This window comes from Mustelus asterias, chromosome 21, assembly GCF_964213995.1.
Source record: "Mustelus asterias chromosome 21, sMusAst1.hap1.1, whole genome shotgun sequence".
In the NCBI taxonomy this organism is placed as follows: domain Eukaryota; kingdom Metazoa; phylum Chordata; class Chondrichthyes; order Carcharhiniformes; family Triakidae; genus Mustelus; species Mustelus asterias.
In genome coordinates, this window is record NC_135821.1 from 64,269,787 (window position 1) to 64,290,631 (window position 20,845).

Below are 20,845 nucleotides of genomic sequence, written 5' to 3' on the forward strand. Positions count from 1 at the left end.
ACAGAGACACCGGCCATAGGTTCAAAACATTTCATATCTTCCTGGAAGACATTATTTAATATTTTGGCAGAAATTCTTATTGGTCCAGAATGGGGACAAGAGAGAGAGAAAATGTGAATACAAAATAGAGACAAAAGAATATGGGTGAAAAGGGGAGTTAAATGCACTGAATGTACAGGCAACAAGAGCATTTCCTGAATGGTTGCAGGGTGAGAGACAGACGCCGCAATAACATTCGGCCAGAACAATTGCTCACCAATTTAGATTAAACAAGGCTAATTAAAGCGTTGCACATGGGAGAGAGACAGTAGCAGGTGTGGGAGCAGGTAGAAGCGGTCTGCGTTTTCAATCTCGGAATGTTGCCAGGCCAGTGAAAAACACAAACAAACTCTTTTCCCAGAGCAGTTAGTTTAACAACCAATGGTACTCAGCGCCAATCCTGGAAAAAGGAGGGGCACTTACACAAACTCAGGGCTGGAATAAGGAACCCAATCCCTCAAGTGGTTGCAATCCAAATCTACCCGTGTAGTTGAAATATGCTCACAACAGAGATATTAGTAAGAGGTCAATGAATGTGTTCACCCATGTCATATCCGTGTCACCAGGGCCAATGGCCACCCATGTCACATCCGTGTCACAGGGGCAACGGCCACCTCCCAGTATATGGAGATGGTTAGCCAACGCACTGAATCCCATCTGTTTTAAGCTGGATATCGCAGGCATTCGGCCTGGGTTCCACTATCGGGGTCTATCCTCCCAAACAGCGAGATTATTGGCGCTAATCAATGATGCTTAAAATTCTAACAAGGCATAGCGCCAACTTGATCATTTCTTGAGGGTGACTATCACTGCTCCCTCCTCCACCCCCCCCCCCCCCCACCTTGTGCATTTGGTCCCAATATCATCACATTAATGATTCGCTCTAATAATTATTCTCACCCTAAAGATGAGAAAATTAGAACAACGTAAATCTTTCAATGAGCCTGAATTCCTCCCCTCCTTTAGTCTAGAACCCCCTCAGCTCTCCCAGGCCTCAATGCGCCCAACAACTTTCTTTATATTACAAGGTCAATTCCCAAGAATCACAACCTGCCCTGGACAACCCCGAACAGCAAAATCCAATTGAAAACAAAACAGAACTTTTTCTATTCACAAGTTGGTCAAATATCTTGGAATGGACAGGAAATGGAACTGGTAGATTGGTCCCATTCAGTGATGCTCCAAAGGCCCCAAAGTGTTGAGCTGGTTTGTGTTGCAAGTCTCTCAAGCCCTCCCACCCCCTCGCTTTGTATCCTAGATCCAGTGACCTCACCCCAAGGAACCATTGGTTGGTTTTAATTCATTTGTGGAATGACTGATCTTAAAATAATTAACAGCTGACATGGAAGAAATGCAGGAGATTTGGAGAATTGGCAGCAAGCTCCCGATAAAGCAGCGAGGCTGGGCAGGCACAGAAGCTGTTACTGTTTCTAAGACTCTAACACAGCTGTATGATTGACTCTGCACGCAGGGGAGCCAGTTGCTTCAGCGCTGCCTCTGGCCAATCGGGAGCAGATGGGATCTCAGTCGAGTTTCAGGAACTTCCGCACATCGCTGGTTTCCACCGCCTCTACAAAATCCTCATAACCCTGCAGGAAACAAGAACATCTTCGTCACTGCCAGCTTTCAACTCCCACCGACATCTTGCTAGGATTCATAAACGTTTTTCATCTCTGCATCTGGCTCAGGGGACAACTATTCCTTCTTTCTCTAAACTTTAGCTCATCTCCCAGTCTGGCAACATCTGCATTCTCAAACTCCCTATTCTCTGTAATCTCCTCCAGTCTCTAACATTTCAACACTCCTCCAATTCAGGCCCCTTGGCCAAACTGAGTATTTTTTATTCATTCGTAGGACATGGGCATCGCTGGCTGACCAGCGTTTATTGCCCATCCCTAGATGCCCTTGTTTAGAGGACAGTTGAGAGTCAACCACTTTGCTGTGGCTCTAGAGTCAAATGTAGGCCAGATAGGGTAAGGATGGCAGATTTCCTCCCCAAAAAGGACATAAGTGAACCAGATGGGTTTTTCCAACAATCAACAATGGTTTCATGGTCATCATAGAAATCATAGAAACCCTACAGTACAGAAAGAGGCTATTCAGCCCATCGAGTCTGCACCGACCACAATCCCACCCAGGCCCTACCCCCATATCCCTACATATTTTACCCGCTAATCCCTCTAATCTACGCATCCCAGGACACTAACGGGCAATTTTAGCATGGCCAATCAACCTAACCTGCACATCTTTGGACTGTGGGAGGAAACCGGAGCACCCGGAGGAAACCCACGCAGACACGAGGAGAATGTGCAAACTCCACACAGACAGTGACCCAAGCGGGGAATCGAACCCAGGTCCCTGGAGCTGTGAAGCTGCAGTGCTAACCACTGCTACCATGCCACCCGTATCATCAGTAGATTCTTAATTCCAGATATTTTGTATTGAACTCAAATTCCACCATCTGCTGTGACGGGATTCGAACCCTGATCCCCAGAACATTAACTGAGTTTCTGGATTAATGGTCTAGCGATAATATTACTAGGCCATCGCTTCCCATCAGCTGTGCCCTCAGCAACTCTTGCTCAAAGCTCTGGAATCCCCTCCCTAAACCCTTCCATCTCCATTTCCTCCATGAAGACAATGCTTACAATCTGACCATCATCTCCTCAGATGTTGTTTGATAGTTGCTCCTGTGGAGGATCTTTGGACATTTGACATTACTGTCTAAATACAAGCTGCTCTTGTTGATCAGGTGAAAAGTAGATTAATCTTTTCTGTTGAACAAAAGCAATTACGTTCTCGCCACCAGCAGCCCAGGCTCCAGCTGCAAAGTCCGGAGTGGAAAATGGAGCCTCCGCGGAGGTCGCGAGCTGGAGCCGCCATTGTGTACAGGTCCACTGCTGACCCCACCCTGAGCATCAAGTCTTCTGTGTTTACCCCAGACTCCCAGCCATCAAGTTTCACCCTGTATCTTCCTGAACATTCACCTCACTGCCCTGATCCTGACCCTTCCCCTCTCCACAACCCAGGCTTTAGCCTGGACTAATGTTGGTGCAAACTCCTAGAAATCATAGAATCATAGAAACCCTACAGTACAGAAAGAGGCCATTTGGCCCCTCGAGTCTGCACTGACCATAATCCCATCCAAGCCCTACCCCCCTATCCCTACATATTTTACCCGCCAATCCCTCTAACCTACGCATCTCAGGACACTAAGGGGAAATTTTAGCATGGCCAAGCAACCTAACCCGCACATCTTTGGACTGTGGGAGGAAACCGGAGCACCCGGAGGAAACCCACGCAGACACGAGGAGAATGTGCAAACTCCACACAGACAGTGACCCGAGCCGGGAATCGAACCCAGGTCTCTGGAGCTGTGAAGCAGCAGTGCTAACCACTGTGCTACCGTGCCGCCCCTTTCGTTCTTTGACCAGTCACTTGGCAGTGAGCCATCATGCCCAAGAATATCCTGTTCACGAGTTCCTGAATCAACAACTCGATATCAAGTAAACACACGGTGCTCGAGTCAAACTCGACAATATCTAACTGGAGCCAGACACTGCCCACACGCCCTTTATAAATAAAACAGTTCACAAGGATGAAACTTGCATTTCACACACTGCTCCCTGAGTGTGTATATAGATTCACACCCCCAATATCCCATCCCCATTCTACACACTGCTGTGTGTGTGTGTGTGTGTGTGTGTGTGTGTGCGCATTCACACCCTCAATATTCCACAGCCACACAGCTCGAACCCAAAACCTCCCACACAAACCACGCACAAGTCGGTTCCTTTCAGTTAACCAGTTTGCATGGGCGCACAAACATTCAAAAGCTGCTTTGCACCTGCACAAAGCACCCACACACTCCAAACAAAAAGGGGATGTTGACCCCCCCCCTCCCCCCGGCTCTACCTTTACACATCCACACTCCTCCCTGCTCCTCACACACATTAAACCCTGTCCCACCTGCACACATCCACCCACACTGTTGGAGAGAAGAGCCTAGGGGTCCCTCTGTTAGTCACTAGGTTTCTCAGCAGATACACGTTAATATTTGTTTAAAATGGAGATTTATGTGGAGGAAACTATGAGTGCCTCACATGGCTGCATATGTGGAGAGTGGAAGGTTATCTTTGCTGACTAATGCAGTTTGCGCTGTTTAAGTGTTAGGTTCTGGCGGAGTGAATCTATTCTGTTGTGGAGCGTCACTGATTGAAACCACTGAACACAGGACAGGCCACACCAATCGTACCCCACAGTGCTGTTCACCATTGAAGATCTGAGGGGGCAAGGCACTGGGGTTTCCAGACTTGGTTCGCATCTCCTCCTTCAATGAGTTATTCTGTGCAATGTCGATCATTTCATACTTGATGCCTTTACTATCCATCACTCGCGTCACCTCCGACTGCTGGGATTTCACCTGAACAGATTGAAAACAGAAGCAAGTATCAGTTTCCCGTCAACAGTCAAACTCTCACCCATGGGGCAGCTTCCTACTGCAGGAATGGTGACACACCTACTCCTCCCCCAACTCAATCCCCCCAGTCTCTGCAACCTCCTCCAGCCCTACAACCCTCAGGATTTCGGCATTCCTCACATTTTGGTCTGCGGAGAATCTCCAATTAAATCACTTCACCATTAGCAGCCATCAGCTATCCAGGCGCTAACAATTCCCTCTTTAATGCTCTGCACCCCCTCCCTCGTCTCTTGTGAAACTCCTTTGATACCTCTCTCTTTAACCAGCTTTTGGTCACATCCCAATGGTCCCTCCTGTGGCTCGAAGCCTAACTGTGCAGCACCTTGGGGAGGCATTTCCCTACATTACAGGCGCTATATAAATCCAGGTTGTGGAGAATGGGTTTTATTTTGCCTGACAAGGGAGAGAACAGTAGGGCCCCAATTGGTCAATGTCTATGAGCTTTGTGCCCCATCAATCTCTCTGCAGAGCTGCCCGGACAGACACTGTGCCCTCGCTCACTTCACACAGTCAGGGATGCTTTTGCTCCTGCCCTCGGGATGATTCAATGTGAAGAATGGAACCTTCAATAACCAGCCAGCTCGGAATCTAGTCAGGGAAAAGAGGGAAAAAAAGATGGGGGGGGGGGGGGGAGAAAGAGAGAGAAAAGAGAAAGGGAAGGGAGAGGGAGCGAGAGTGTGTGTGTGAGTGTGAGTGTGAGTGTAAATAAGAGTGTGTGAGAGGGAGAGAGTGTGTGAGAGAGAGAGAGTGCGAGAGAGAGAGAGCGTGAGAGGGAGAGAGAGAGAGAGAGAGAGAGTGTGTGAGAGAGAGGGCACATCTGGTTGCAGACCTTTCAACGCTCTGTGCAAAGTCAGCTTCCGCCCAACTGCCACTCTCAGCCCGAAATCTGCTTTCTCCCCTCAACTGTTTTTGTCTTTTTTTCTGGCAGGATTTTGCTCTCCTGCAGATGTTTCCGGAACAATCCTCTAGTCATCAGTGAAATAAGACAACACATTGCAGCTTCGTACTCGGTCACCTCACTTTTATGCGAGGTACAAAATACACTTTAAATCTCATTAGAACTCAGAGGGGGAAAAACACTCAGCTGTGAGAGCGAGGGGGGGGGGTGGGGGGGGGGGGGGGGACCCTGAAACAGGATTGAGAGGGAACTTCAGCCAGGGGTCAATGGCCCAGAACTGCCAGTCGAAAACCTTTGTATATTCACTGGGTCTGAGTGATTAAATAGGAGAGAAAAAAAAAGGCCAGAAGCTATGGAAATGATAAGAAAACTGTCAGGGCAATGAAAACAGATTCTTTCAAAAGATTCATCGAGTAAATAAGTAAAGTCCTTTAAAAGGATCTGTAATTATCAACCATTAAGCTGATAAGATGGTAACTTGCTCTGGGCTGTTTCAAACCTGCCAGAATTCAGGATAAATTGTCCTCACTTTGTTCTATCACAACAGCAAGAATCCAGAGGTTAGAGGCAGCATCTCACTGAGTAACAATTAGCTCGATGCTGCCCCTTACTGGTCAACTTGTGGCTCAGCAGCTTGGTGGCTGAATGGGGTTCACCATTCTGTTCCTTCCACCATCAGTGCTAATTAAACATAAACAGGTGGGGTTCAAAACCTTATAGGAAAACAAAGAAAGTTGATCGAACCCCAAAGCCCATCTCTCCCACCGAAGCCTCTCCCTATAGTACCTCAACTCTCCCTGCAGAACGACTGTACCTGCATCACCTCCCACCACAACCTCTGCCTGAGCTGAGAGAAAGCAGCAGGCACTGGGTCTGGCGCCGGCCTGGATAGGTTTACGTTGCCCCAAGTTTCAGGCACCGACGCAAAGTCCTAAATGTAAATAGGAGGGGACAATAGCAGCCTGCGTTTCCAGGTCTGGATGGTTGGTGATCAGAATCATAGAATCCCTACAGTGCAGGAGGCCATTTGGCCCATCGAGTTTGCACCGACTCTCCAGAAGAGCATCTTATCCAGGCTCACCCCACACTATCCCTATAAACCTTCACACTTACCATGGCTAATCCACCCAACCAACTCACCTTTGGACACCAACGGAGCAATTATGCATGGTCAATCCATCTAACCCATACATACCTGGAATGTGAAGAGAACATACAACCTCGCGAATCTCTTCCACTATCCAACGTGGTAAATAAAGGTTGATTTGAATCTGATTTATGCTTATCTTTTTTAGGTCCTTAACACTTTAAAATACTTCAACAAAAATCTACCCATTCTGGGTTTTGAAATGAACTCTTTGTTCCATATTTTCTCTCTCTTGTGTGAAGAAACACCTCTTGACATTACCAATGCATGGCCCAGCTCTAAGCTAAGGTTTGTGAATAATTTTTCAGCAAAGGTAGATGGATTCTTGATAAACAAGGAGGTGAAAGCCTATAATTGGGGTGGGGAGGCAGGTGTAGGCAGGAACCTACAGTTGAGATTAAACTCAGGTCAGCCACGATCTTATTGAATGGCGGAGCAGGCTCGAGGGGCGAGTGGCCTACTCCTAATTTGTACGATCATATGTTATGCCCCTTTTTCAGGCCTCCCCAGAAGAGGAAATAACTATTAACCACTGCAATCATCTTCAATCAAACTGAAGAACAGTTTCACTGGAATTAGCGCCCAAGAGCCAGTGAGAGAGAGACACACACACAGAAGAAGAGGGAGAGAGAAATAGCCAGTTTAAAGTGTAGAAAGTTTCAGGCAGCTCAAAATATTGGCTGGCCATCCTCAAAGATGACAGATTCCTTGGATCCTGTAATCAACACTGCGAAGACAAGACAGATTCTCTCTGCAATTAGCTTAAATATTCAATTTAGTGATTTACTTTTCTGATTTGAGTCAAGATATCAATTCTTACAAATTGTCATAATGAGAAATTTTTTCATCATATGCAGGGAGTTGTGACCTTGCATGAAAGGATGGCGGGAGAAAATTCAAGAACAACTTTCAAAAGGCTTGAAGGGCAATGGGAAAAGAGCAAGGAGAGTGGAATTAATTGGTATGTTCTACCAAAGGACCAGTATAAGTATGATGGGTTGAATGGCCTCCTGTGTGGAATCACAATGATTCTAGACTGGAAACTGAAAACAGAGCAGCAGCAAAAGGGAGCCAGAGAACAACAGACAGCACCCCGCCCCCTCGCCAGGCAGCGACACCCCCTCGCCACAGAGCAACGCCCCCTCGCCACGTCTCCTTGCCACAGTGTCACCAACCTGCAGACAACAATTTATTATTCAAATATTTATTGTTTTAACTTCACCAAACATCCTGAGTAAGTGGAAAATTAGAGGGAAGCTGGTGATTTGACAGATTCCCATTGATTTCACACTGAAGGGAGACCAAGGAGAAAGAGCCAGTGAAGTAATTTATACAAATATCAACAAACTGCTGTTAGAAGGAGAAAGGATTATTTGGCTCTAATAAAAGACCAAAGGTTAAGAGACCAATAAATGCAAATAATTAAATACCCAATGAGGCATCACAATGAGTAGGCCTTTGAAATGTCAAAGTAGAACCACTCAGCTCACTGCAGGATTTCATTAGATTCCTGTAGATTATTTCTTGAGGTTTTTTTTCTTTGTGATTCTATACCTCCAGAGCAAATAGGTTTTTAAATTGAAGATGGGATGTTGAGAAAAAGTCACACTGGGATGGGACTGCAGTCATTTTGAAACACAGTAAGAGTTTTAAACAACACCAGGTTAAAGTCCAACAGGTTTATTTGGTACCAAATAAACCTGTTGGACTTTAACCTGGTGTTGTTAAAACTCTTACAGTGTTTACCCCAGTCCAACGCTGGCATTTCCACGTCATTTTGAAAGCCAGAGCAGATAAGGACAACAGGTATTCTTCACTGAAACTTTAACGAACCATTTGGGTTTTTACAGTAATCAGACAGTTTTGCAGTCACTTCTATTGAAAGCAGATTTTTATTTCAAGAATATTTTAAAAATCAAGTTGAGAATGTGCCAGACAGGGATTTAAATTCATATTCTCTGGATATATTTCTGATCAACAAATCCAGCGTGAAGGATACAGTGCCCAGAAGGAACGAGAGGGAGGGTCAAACCCATTAGCAACAAGTTGTGAAGAGCCTGCGTCGGAGAGGGTCACCAGCAGGTGGGAGGGCGGCTTTAGGGCAAAGCAGACCTTTATTGTAAAAAATACACATTGCTCAGGGCTGCACCAGGAAGCCAGAAAACAGCAACATCCAGAATCCTCTCAAAGCCAAACCCACGCTCCAGGCCTCTGGGCAAACTATCCCAGGCATGTTTCCAACAGGAACAGGTCCACTCAACCACCTAAATGTGCCTTTTTTATAAACCAAGTTCAGCAAACTGGCTAAATAAAAACAATCTAAAAGAAAATTGACAGCATAAAATAAAATATTGAGTAGTTTCAGTGGCTGACATCTTCCTTGCATTAATGGCTGATGCTGACTACAGGACAAGTCAATAAGGTTATTACATCCTAAGCTTTATAAAGATCAATAGTATATAAAAGCAAGGTGATTATTTAAAAAAACACTGGTTCAGCTTTAAATAGAGTATTATATGCCATTCTGGGCACCACACTTTAGGAGGGATGTTAAGACCTTAGAGAGGATACAGGAGAATCAGTAGAATGATACCAAGGTTGAGGGGACTCTTGTTATATGGAGACTGGAGAGCAGAGAAGCTCTCCATAGAGCAGAGAAGGTTCAATGGGAGAATAGGGATGTGAAAAATTGAGACATTTTGATAGTGAAAATTGAGAAATAGTTTCCAGTGGCAGAACCAAAAGGCACCAAGACAACTGGCAAAAGAATGAGGGGCCAAGATGAGGAGAATTGTTTTATACAGTGAATTGCTTTGATCTGGAACGCACGTCCTAAAAGGTGGTTGAAGTAGATTTAGTAGTGATTCATAAAGGGAATGAGGTAAATACTTGAATAGGTGGCGGGGGCAATATTGCAGGGCTATGGGGAAAAAGCAAGGGAGCGGGATTACTTTGTCAAAGAGCAGCATAGATAGGACAGCCTAAACATTCTCCTCTTCGCACTGGGAGATATTATCTTGTCAGTTTGGACTAATTTTTGGAATTTCCCGATTGGTGACCTATTCCTGCTCCTTGCTGACTGAGTTACAATTGAACAGGATGGCAATAACCCACTGGAAATTTGGGGATATGAAATTTGAACCAATTGGGTACAATCAAGATAGAAATTTGCTTATAGATAATGTGACTCAAGTTCAACAGCAGAAATGCAACGGACAAGAAATATACGCAGAAATTTCATTGTTTTTTAAAAAAAATTATGGGTGGGGGTGTCACTGGCTAGACCAGCAGTTACTGCTCATCCCTAATTGTCCTGCTGGGTGGTGAATTGCCTTCTTGAACCACAGCAGTCCAAGGTGTAGGTACACCCACTGTGCTGTTAGAGAGGGAATCCCAGGATTTTGACCCACAGACAGTGAAGGAACAGCAATATATTTCCAAGTTAGGATGGTGAGTGACTTGGAGGGGAACCTCCAGGCTGTGCCCCCCACCCCCACCCCAGGTATCTACTGTTCGAGCTTCTAGATGGTAGTGGTCATGGGTTTGGAAGGTGCTGTCACAGGAACCTCGGTAAGTTCCTGCAGTGCATCTTGTATATGGTATACACGGCTGCCACTGTGCATCAGTGGTGGAGGGATTGAATGTGGAAGTGATCGTGTTTTTTCCTGGGTGGTGTCGAGCTTGCAACAGATTGGGGCAAAACAGATGGTGTCAAGCTTCTTGAATGTTGTTGGAGCTGCATTCATTCGGGCAAGTGGAGAGTATTTAATCACATTCCTGACATGTGCCTTGTAGGCGGTAGAAAGGCTCGAGGAGTCAGGAGGTGAATTAATTGCCACAGAATTCCTAGCATGTGACCTGCTCTGGTAGCCACAGTATTTATATGGGCCTCGGGCACCAAAGAATCATAGAACAGTGCAGAAGGGGCCATTTGGCCCATCGAGTCTGCACCGACTCTCTGACAGAGTATCTTACCCAGGCCCTCTCCCCATAACCCCACACATCAGGCATTACTATGACTAATCCATCTAACCTGCACATCTTTGGACTGAGGAATAGCTGCAGTGATGTTCCGGAGTTGAGATGATTGATCTTCAATCACCACAACCAGATACGACTCCAACCCCCAGTGGAGGGTTTTCACCATGATTCCCATTGGCTATAGTTTTGCTAGGGCTCCTTAATGCCACACCTGGTCAGATGCGGCCTTGATGTCAAGGACAGTTACTCTCACCTCACCTCTGTCATTCAGCTGTTCATGTTTGAACCATGGTTGTAATGAGGTCAGGAGCAGAGTGGCCCTGGCAAAATCCAAACTGAGCATTCGTGGGCAGGTTATTGCTGAGCAGGTGCTGCTTGGTAGCACTGTTGATGACTCCTTCCATCAATTTACTGGTGATTGAGGGTAGGCTGATCAGGCAGTAAGAGGCTGGGTTTGATTTGTCCTGTTCCTTGTGTACAATTTTCCACATTATTGGGTAGATGCCAGTGTTGGAACTGTGCTGGAAGAACTTGGTTGTGGGCACGGCAAGTGCTGGAGCACAAGTCTTCAGTACTATTGCTGGAATATTGTCAGGGTGCATTGCCTTTGCAGTGCCTTCAGCCGTTTCCTGATATCACATGGAGTGAATCAAATTGGCTGAAGACTGACATTTGTGATGCTGGGGACCTCTGGAGGAGGCAGAGATAGATCACCCACAGAATCAATGCAGTGCAGGAGGCCATTCAGCCCATCGAACCTGCACAGACAACAATCCCACCCAGCCCTAACCCACATATTTACCCTGCTAGTGTCGGGAGACTAAGAGGCAATTTTGCATGGCCAATCAACCTAACATTGCACATCTTTCGGACTGTGGGAGGAAACTGGAGCACCTGGACGAAACCCATGCAGACACGGGGAGAACATGCAAACTGCACACAGACAGTGACCCAAGGCTGGGATTGAACCCGGATCTCTGGCAGCCTCAGCACATTGGCTTAAAATTGTTGCAAATGCAACAATGTCTTATCTCTTGCACTGATCTGCTGAGCTCCTCCATCATTGAGGATGGGGATATTTGTGAAGTCTCCTCCTCCAGCGAGAGTTTAACTATCCACCACCATTCATGGCTGGGCATGGCAGGACTGCAGATCTGACCCATTGCTTGTGGAATCACTTAGCTCTATCTGTTATTTGCTGCTTATACTGTTTGGCACGCCAACAGACCGGTTTTGTAGCTTCACCAGGTTAGCGTCTCATTTTTAGGTATTCCTGGTGTTGCACCTGGCATGCCCTCCTGCACTCTATATTCAACCCTGGTTCATCCCTTGGCTTGGTAGTAATGGTTGAGTGGAGGATATGCCAGGCCATGAGGTTACAGATTGTGGTCAAGTGTAATTCTGCTACTGCCAACGGCCCATAGCGCCTTATGGATGCCCAGTTTTGAGCTGCTAGATCTGTTCGACAATGCCTTTCCCTCTTGTTGGTTCCCTCACCGCCTGTCTAGCAGCTATGTCCTATAGGACCCCACCCAGAGTACATTCTGCAACCTTGCCACCCTCCAAGTGATGTTCAACCACTTCATCAGCTGAAGGGGGATAGTCTGCAGGAGCTTTTCTTGCTCATTTCTGACCTGGTGCCACAAGGCTTTATGCAGAGTTGATGTTGAGAACTCCCAGGGGAACTCCCTCCAGACTGTATACCACGGTGCCACCCCACCATCTCTACTGTCCTGCTTGGACATTCCACAGTAAGAGTTTTAACAACACCAGGTTAAAGTCCAACAGGTTTATTTGGTAGCAAATGCCATTAGCTTTCGGAGCGCTGCCCCTTCGTCAGATGCAGTGGAAATGTGCTCTCAAACAAGGCACACAGAGACACAAAATCAAGTTACAGAATACTGATTAGAATGCGAATCTTTACAGCTAATCAAGTCTTGATACAGACAATGTGAGTGGAGGGAGCATTAGGCACAGGTTAAAGAAATGCGTATTGTCTCCAGACAGGACAGCCAGTGAGATTCTGCAAGTCCAGGAGGCAAGCTGTGGGGGTTACCGATAGTGTGACATGAACCCAAGATCCCGGTTTAGGCCGTCCTCGTGTGCAGAACTTGGCTATCAGTCTCTGCTCAGCGATTCTGCGCTGTCGTGTGTCATGAAGGCCTCCTTGGAGAACACTTACCCAAAGATCAGAGACTGAATGCCCGGTCATGGGCATTCAGTCTCTGATCTTCGGGTAAGCGTTCTCTAAAGAGGCCTTCACGACACACGACAGCACAGAGTCGCTGAGCAGAAACTGATAGCCAAGTTCTGCACACGAGGACGGCCTAAACCGGGATCTTGGGTTCATGTCACACTATCGGTAACCCCCACAGCTTGCCTCCTGGACTTGCAGAATCTCACTGGCTGTCCTGTCTGGAGACAATACACATTTCTTTAACCTGTGCCCAATGCTCCCTCCACTCACATTGTCTGTATCTTTAAGACTTGATTAGCTGTAAAGATTCGCATTCTAATCAGTATTCTGTAACTTGATTTTTGTGTCTCTGTGCTCTGTTTGAGAGCACATTTCCACTCCATCTGACGAAGGGGCAGGGCTCCGAAAGCTAATGGCATTTGCTACCAAATAAACCTGTTGGACTTTAACCTGGTGTTGTTAAAACTCTTACTGTGTTTACCCCAGTCCAACGCCGACATCTCCACATCATGGACATTCCATACACAGGGATGGTGATGTCTGGTTTCATTCCTTTTGTAGCAATTGAGTACAACTAAGTGGTTTGCTAGGTCATTTCAGTGGGTATTTAAGAGTCAACCACATTGTGGGTTTGGAGTCATATGTAGGCCAGATCAAGGAAGGACATTAGTGAATCGACAATGGTTTCATGGTCATCGTTGGAATTTTAATTCCAGATATTTTATTGAATTTTTAAATCCCACTAATCATGGTGGGATTCGAACCCGGGTCCTCTGAGCATTACACTGGGTCTCTGGGTTAGTAGTCAAGGACAATACCAAGGCACCATCGCCCCCTAAATTTGTATATCTCATACTCGATGATGTAGATTAAATTATGTCTATCACTGACCCGCCCAATTAAATATCTAATAGGATCTTCAGATTCAACCCATCCTTTCTCCCAATCCCACCCCACCCCCATTTGGAAACATCTCTGAACTTGACCAGTTTACAGCAAATTTCTGAATCTATGTTCCACTTGGACTGAAACAATAGACATCTTTAATCTTTATTCTTCATGGGATGTGGACATCACTGCCAAGGCTAGCATTTGTCCATATTCATTTGCCCTTGAACTGAGTGGCTCGTTAAGCCAATTAAGAATTAACCACATTGCTATGGGTCTGGAGTCACGTGTAGGCCAGACCAGGCAAGGACGGCAGATTTCTTTCCCCAAGGACACAAGTTGAACTAGATAGGTTTTTATCACATTCAATGATAGTTTCATGGTCACCATTACAGGGACAAGCTTTATATTCCAGATTTATTCATTGATTCTAAATTCCACCAGCTGCCTTAGCAGAATTTAAACTCATGCCCCTACGGCATTAACCTGGGCCTCTGGATTACTAGTTGACTGACATTACCACTACACTACCATTCCCCAGTACCTCCCTGCTCACTGCCTTGGCTTGGCTCGGCTCCCAACCCAGAAACAGATTGATTTTAAAACCCTCATCCTTCATTTCAAATCCTTCTCTTTTTGCTTAACTCCACCAGTATTACAATCCTCCAAAATATCTCCATTCCTGCAATGCTGGTCTCTTGCACATCTCGATTTTAATCACTCCACCATTGCTGGCTGTTCCTTCAGCTGCCTAAACCCAAAGCTCTGGAATTCCTTCCTTATTTCACTCCTTCTTGAAGAAGCTTTTTATAACCTTTGACCAAGCTTTTGGTTACGTATCTATACATCTTTGCACAGTTCAAATGATTAATTTTGTTTGACAATGTAAATGCAATGTAAAGTGCTTTGGGATAAGGTGCTTTACAAATATAACGTCTTGATGTCTGAACTCTGACAAATGTTGGTCCATTCGGACACAAACGATTGCGAAAATCATTCCCATTTCCAATGGAAGAGTATCTTAAGCACACATGTACACACTCCCCTGGGTGTGCCTCACTGTCCACTTGTAAAGGCAGTATCATAGGAAGGATCTCTATAAAAGGCAGTATGAAATAGAAAAATAATCACTTCTAAAATCGCTTTTCTCACAATTGTCAACTCGTGTCTAAGATTTTACATGGAGACAGAGCCCTTTTAACTCCAATATGCTACTGCTCATAATTCCCAGTTAAAAATCAATTCCTGAAAAATGACCTGAATAACAGAGCCAATATTAAATTCCATTAAGTCTCATTAATGAGTCAGCCTAGCTCTGATTCAGCTATGCTCCCAGTGGGACTGGCTGATCTCGTCAAAATTGTACATTTAAAAATCCTAACACGCCTGCAATGATCCTCACATCCAACAAGAGGCACATAATGGCTTATTAGGAAGAGGAGGAAAATCAAGAGAAATTTCAAAGATGGGGGGAGTGGTTTGGGAAGCTTTTAACAGGGAAGGAAGGAAGGAAGGCTGAGGGTTACACCGAGACACTAATGGAGCCGAGGTCGAGTAGGTGGTATGGAATGGCTGGAAAAGAATGGTGGAGTGGGGTGGGGCAAATAGCAGCGAAATCACAATAGTGATTTCACAGCGGAGGTTGCTTTAATCCCGTTAGCCGATGGAATGGCATCAAATGCAGCTTCCAGGTCTTTAAGGCAGGGTCTTGCTCGGTTACTGTGTATCCCTCAGCTGCAACGTAATGGTTTACAATGTTGCATCGCCGCTGCAGTTTTCTCTGCAGCTCCGACGCTGGCGTGTCAGTTTCTCACTGTTCCCAAACAATGCTCACTTTCAGGCTTTCTGCTTCCCACTCCCCTTCTGAGAATCCTGTCCCTAACAGTTCCGTGCACATACTCACCTCCCTGGAGCCGGCCACAGTTGTGTAATACACTCTCACACTCATCTTGTTCACGTCTCTGCTGCTTCCACTCGCAACACTGACACTCTCATCCGAGCACCACTGCTCCATGTGATACAAGCGGCCAATTGGAGCAGTTAGCGTCAGGAGAAAATTAGGGACCGTCTCGAAATGAAAAGCATCAATTCCAGTGGCTCTGTAAATCCTCAATTCATCCTGTTATTCAAATAAGTGACATAAAGCAAAGAAAAAGTGGAATATCCATAAAACTTAAAGATCTGGCTATCACTTAATGAGAAGGTATTTCTCATAAATGTGGTGCTCTACAAAGTTTTAAAGAAATTAGTTTTACTTCACGCACAGAAATGACCAGCGCAAACCTCCATCTACACGACCTCATTAAATGCTCCCAGGATAGGTTAGGAAGAGTGAAGCTCCCTCCATCCAACGCATTTTGATTTGTCACATGTATTAGTAAACAGTGAAAAGTATTGTTTCTTGCACGCAAACAATGCATACCATTCATAGAGAAGGAAAGAAGAGCGCAGAATGTAGTGTTATAGTCATAGCCAGGGTGCAGAGAAAGATCAACTTAATGCGAGGTAGGTCCATTCAAAAGTCTGATGGCAGCAGGGAAGAACTGTTCTCGAGTTGGTTGGTACGTGTCCTCAGACTTTTGTACCTTTTTCCCCCGACGGAAGGTGATGGAAGAGAGTATGTCCGGGGTGCGTGGGGGCCTTGATTATGCTGGCTGTCTTTCTGAGGCAGCAGGAAGTGTAGACAGTATCAACGGGTGGGAGGCTGGATTGCATGATAGACTGGGCTTCATTCATGACCCTTTGTAGTTTCTTGCAGTCTTAGGCAGAGCAGGAGCCATACCAAGCTGTGGTATAACCAGAAAGAATTCTTTCTATGGTGCATCTGTAAAAGTTGGAGAGAGTTGTAGTGGACATGCCAAATTTCTTTTGTCTTCTGAGAAAGTAGAGGCATCGGTGGGCTTTCTTCACTATAGTGTCGGCATGGGGGGACCAGGACAGGTTGTAGTGATCTGGACACCTAAAAACATGAAGCTCTCGACCATTTCTACTTCATCCCCAATGATGTAGATAAGGGCATGTCCTCCACTGCGCTTCCTGAAGTCAATGACTATCTCCTTCATTTTGCTAACATTGAGGGAGAGATTATTGTCGTCGCACCAGTTCACCAGACTCTCTCTCTCTCTTTCCTGTACTCCGTCTCATCATTGTTGGCAAGTTCCTCTGAACATGGTCTCGATAGCTCAGTGAATCATGTTAGTTTCCAATCAGTCTTTCCTCCTGTAAACATGATCAACAAGACACTGAATAATTGAACAATACCAATGCCCATAGCAAAAGCAGTGGCCAATTTATACACAGCAAGGTCTCACAAACAGCTATGTGATAATGATCTAAAAAAAAAGAAAATGCTGGAAAATCTCATCAGGTCTGACAGCACATATTGAGAGAATAGAGCTAGTGTTGAGTGGGAGTTGACGAAGGGTCATCCTGACTCAAAATGTTAACTCTGTTCCCTCTAGATGCTGGGGTTTTGCAGGTTTTTCTGATTTTGTTTCAGATTCCAGCATCCACAGTAATTTGCTCATATATCAATGTAATAATGATATTTTTAAGGGATGCTGATCAAAGAATGAACATTGAGCAGGCAATGCACGGTTTAAATACCCAATTCAATAAAAGAATCACTGAACAAATGAGTAATTTTAAAATTATCCATTTAATTCTCAATGTGGAGGGGGAAAGCAATGGATTTCCATTGTTGAGGGAGTAACCCAATTTAATCTCCCTTCCACTTCTAAAGAGCAGCAAGTTGGAGTTCACTCAGTGGTTGCCCTCAGTACCATTCTCAATAGACACGCAAAATTGACTTCTCCTGGAGGAAACTGGATCGAGATTAAAAGGTTTGTTTTTACCTTGCTGGCTTGGAACACTGAAACCAAACGTAACACCCTAGGCAAGAGTTCATTTGTAGCAGATCAAAAATCAATCCCAAGGTCACCCAGTATATCATCTTGCATATTTTATTCAACAATACAAAATTGATCGTCCTTCCAGATTTCTACAATGGATATGGGTCTGTTTCTGGTCACTTCCACATCAGCATTAATGGCTAACATTTGGTCAGTCACTCTCCAGTAAGAGCACAATAACTAGCATGCAAAGAAAAACCAACTCTTCGAACTAGCATTGTCTGACATTGCCCATATACAATTGGGTTTAATGTTTCATTGACCTGAGAGGTAATAAGTACACAAAGTGACAATTCGATGTTTCATTCTGTAACTTCCATTTATAATTGGGAGTGTTATCTTCTTTCATTACACAATGCACAATGGGAAGATGTACATTTTATTCAATTGAACATTTTCTTCGAACAACTTGCAATTATATAGCACCTTTAATGAAGTAAATATGTCCCTGAGCATTTCATTGGAGTGTTCTCACACAAAATCTGTTATCAGGCTGCAGTTCAGTAATGGACAACCTAGGCTAGTGAGTGGGCTGCATGAGTGGTTCTCCATCATGTCCATAGGCACATAAGTGAAATTGGGCATTTTCATTAACCATGACCCAATGAATAAGATTAAATACATTTAATACACAATATTTCACAACCAGTTACAGAACATACTTAAATAAACATTCCTATTAATAGAACTATCAACTTCAAAAGGGCAAAAACATATTTATGCTTACATTATTGAGACTTCTGATTGGAATTGTCCTCCACAAGTTTTCTTAGATTAGGACTCAGTTTTGCAATTCAGCGCTGAATGTCGTGCTTCTTGCATTTGATATATTCCATCGCAGAAAAGGTTTGCTCACGTGCATATTGATCCAAACATTGACTTCAACTTTGCAATGCAAATGTAGCCCAATCCATCATGCAAACCAGCCTCCCATTCATTGACTCTGTCTACACTTCCCACTGCCTCAGCAAAGCAGCCAGCATAATCAAGGACCCCACACATCTTGGACATACTCTGATACAAAAGTCTGAGGTCACATACCAACCAACTCAAGAACAGCTTCTTCCCTGCTGCCGTCAGACTTTTGAATGGACCTACCTTGCATTAAATTGATCTTTCTGTACACCCTAGCTATGACTGTAACACTACATTCTGCACTCCTTTCTTTTTCTATGAACAGTATGCGGTCTGTATAGCGTGCAAAAAAACAATATTTTTCACTGTATGCTAATACACGTGACAATAATAAATCAAATCAACAAAAATTCTCACATACCTTTCCTCTTTAGCTGGTTAATCTCATCTTCATCCAGGGCACGAGTATAAATTCCTCTTCAAACCTCCCCTTTCTCAATCCCAAGCCTTCGACACACAGCCACATTTGCTCAGATCAAATTCAAATGGAATTGAGAGCAATGAGGGGAAGGGCTTCAGATCACTCAGGGAAGTGATTCTCAAATCGTTCTGCCAGTGGAGACAGTGCTTGCATGTGCACTGATGGATCATATTGATTTCCTTCTTCAGTGTTTTTCTAGAATTCTGTTCAAATTTTGGAAATGAGTGCAGTCACATGGAGGTAACTGAATGGACATTAACTGCAGTGCAGTATGAATTTTCGTACACTAGCAATTATTGCAGGCAAGAGGTGATTTCGCCCCTGCAGTGACTGGTTCAACAAGTTCAGGTGACCAGTGATGTTGACGTCAAAAGCCACATCCAAAACCCAGCTTACATCTAACTCTGGATATTTGAGATGTTAGTGCAAGAAACTGCTCGATTTCCAGCAGAAGTGTCAAGGAGTAGTCTGGTACTGGACCATGACTTAAACCATGCACTTCAGTACACATGACAAAATCTCCATATCCTGCTTCAATTTGGTCCACAAGTTCCACGATGATGGGGTGTGCATATAGGAAGTTAACAACATGTACCACTTTTGTCCATTACAGCGTTCAGTCCGTTTTCCTGGTCATGACTGGCACAGAGCAGTTCTTGGTGTGTTATGCAATGCACAGCAAACATACTAGGTACACAAACTTTCAACAGAGCTACAAATTTATGGTGTATTCCTGGCATGGAGAGGCATCCATCTGTTGTAACTGATACAATTTTTTCCAAAGGTAACTCGTGCTCTGTAGAACGAGTTAATGCCTTGAAAAAGACAGCCCCGTGCACACCCATGTATTCCCGAGATCTACAAATTCTTCCATCACATTCAAATCATTGTCAACACAATGAACCCATATGCAAAGCTGAGCAGTGTCGTTATCTTTGCATTCATCGCCTCTGAAAGCTGCTCTGCCAACTCAGCAGCAATTTCTTGCACTCTGCGTCTCAGTACGACTGCTGAGTTGCAGACATTTAACACGTTTGATCATTTTCTCTTGGTTTTTAAACCCAGCAAATATAACATCTGCAGATTCGATGGTGCATTCTTTCACCTATTTCCCATCTGAAAATTACTTCCCTTTTTTTTTGCAATTAACTAATTAATACAAAAGCTAGCCAAAGTCACTGCATCATTCTCATTTGCCCAAGTACCTGCCTCTGTTTTAGAGTCAGAGACATACAGCACGGAAACAGGCCCTTCAGCCCAACTCATCCTTACCGACCAGGTTTCCTAAACTGAACTAGTCCCATTTGCCTGCATTTGCCCACATCCCTTGAAACCTTTCTTATCAATGTACCTTGCCCAAATGGGGAGGCGATGGCCGAGTGGTACAACTGCTAGACTATTAGTCAAGAAACTCAGCTAATGTGCTGGGGACCCGGGTTCGAATCCCGCCACAACAGATGGTGGAATTTGAAGTCAGAATCTAGAGTTCTAAAGGAGATAGCTGAAGAAATAGTGGAGGCGTTAGTTATGATCTTTCAAAAGTCACTGGAGTCAGGGAAAGTCCCAGAGGATTGGAAAATCGCTGTTGTAACCCCACTGTTCAAGAAGGGAACAAGAAAAAAGATGGAAAATTATAGGCCAATTAGCCTAACCTCAGTTGTTGGCAAAATTCTAGAATCCATCGTTAAGGATGAGATTTCTAAATTCTTGGAAGTGCAGGGTCGGATTAAGACAAGTCAGCATGGATTTAGTAAGGGGAGGTCGTGCCTGACAAACCTGTTAGAGTTCTTTGAAGAGATAACAAATAGGTTAGACCAAGGAGAGCCAATGGATGTTATCTATCTTGACTTCCAAAAGGCCTTTGACAAGGTGCCTCACGGGAGACTGCTGAGTAAAATAAGGGCCCATGGTATTCGAGGCAAGGTACTAACATGGATTGACGATTGGCTGTCAGACAGAAGGCAGAGA

At 44.8% G+C, this 20,845-nt stretch overlaps 1 protein-coding gene across 1 annotated transcript; it reads right to left on the reverse strand.

The window, feature by feature from the left end:
* Window positions 1–16: 16 nt before the first annotated feature.
* LOC144508904 (SH3 domain-binding glutamic acid-rich-like protein 3) lies at window positions 17–18,403 on the reverse strand. Its single transcript, XM_078237117.1, has 4 exons — window positions 18,398–18,403; window positions 15,534–15,749; window positions 4,295–4,462; window positions 17–1,628 (listed from the first exon to the last, which is right to left on the reverse strand). The coding sequence occupies exons 1-4, from the start codon at window positions 18,401–18,403 to the stop codon at window positions 1,563–1,565; spliced, it is 456 nt and encodes a 151-aa protein (XP_078093243.1). The 3' UTR covers window positions 17–1,562.
* Window positions 18,404–20,845: the final 2,442 nt, after the last annotated feature.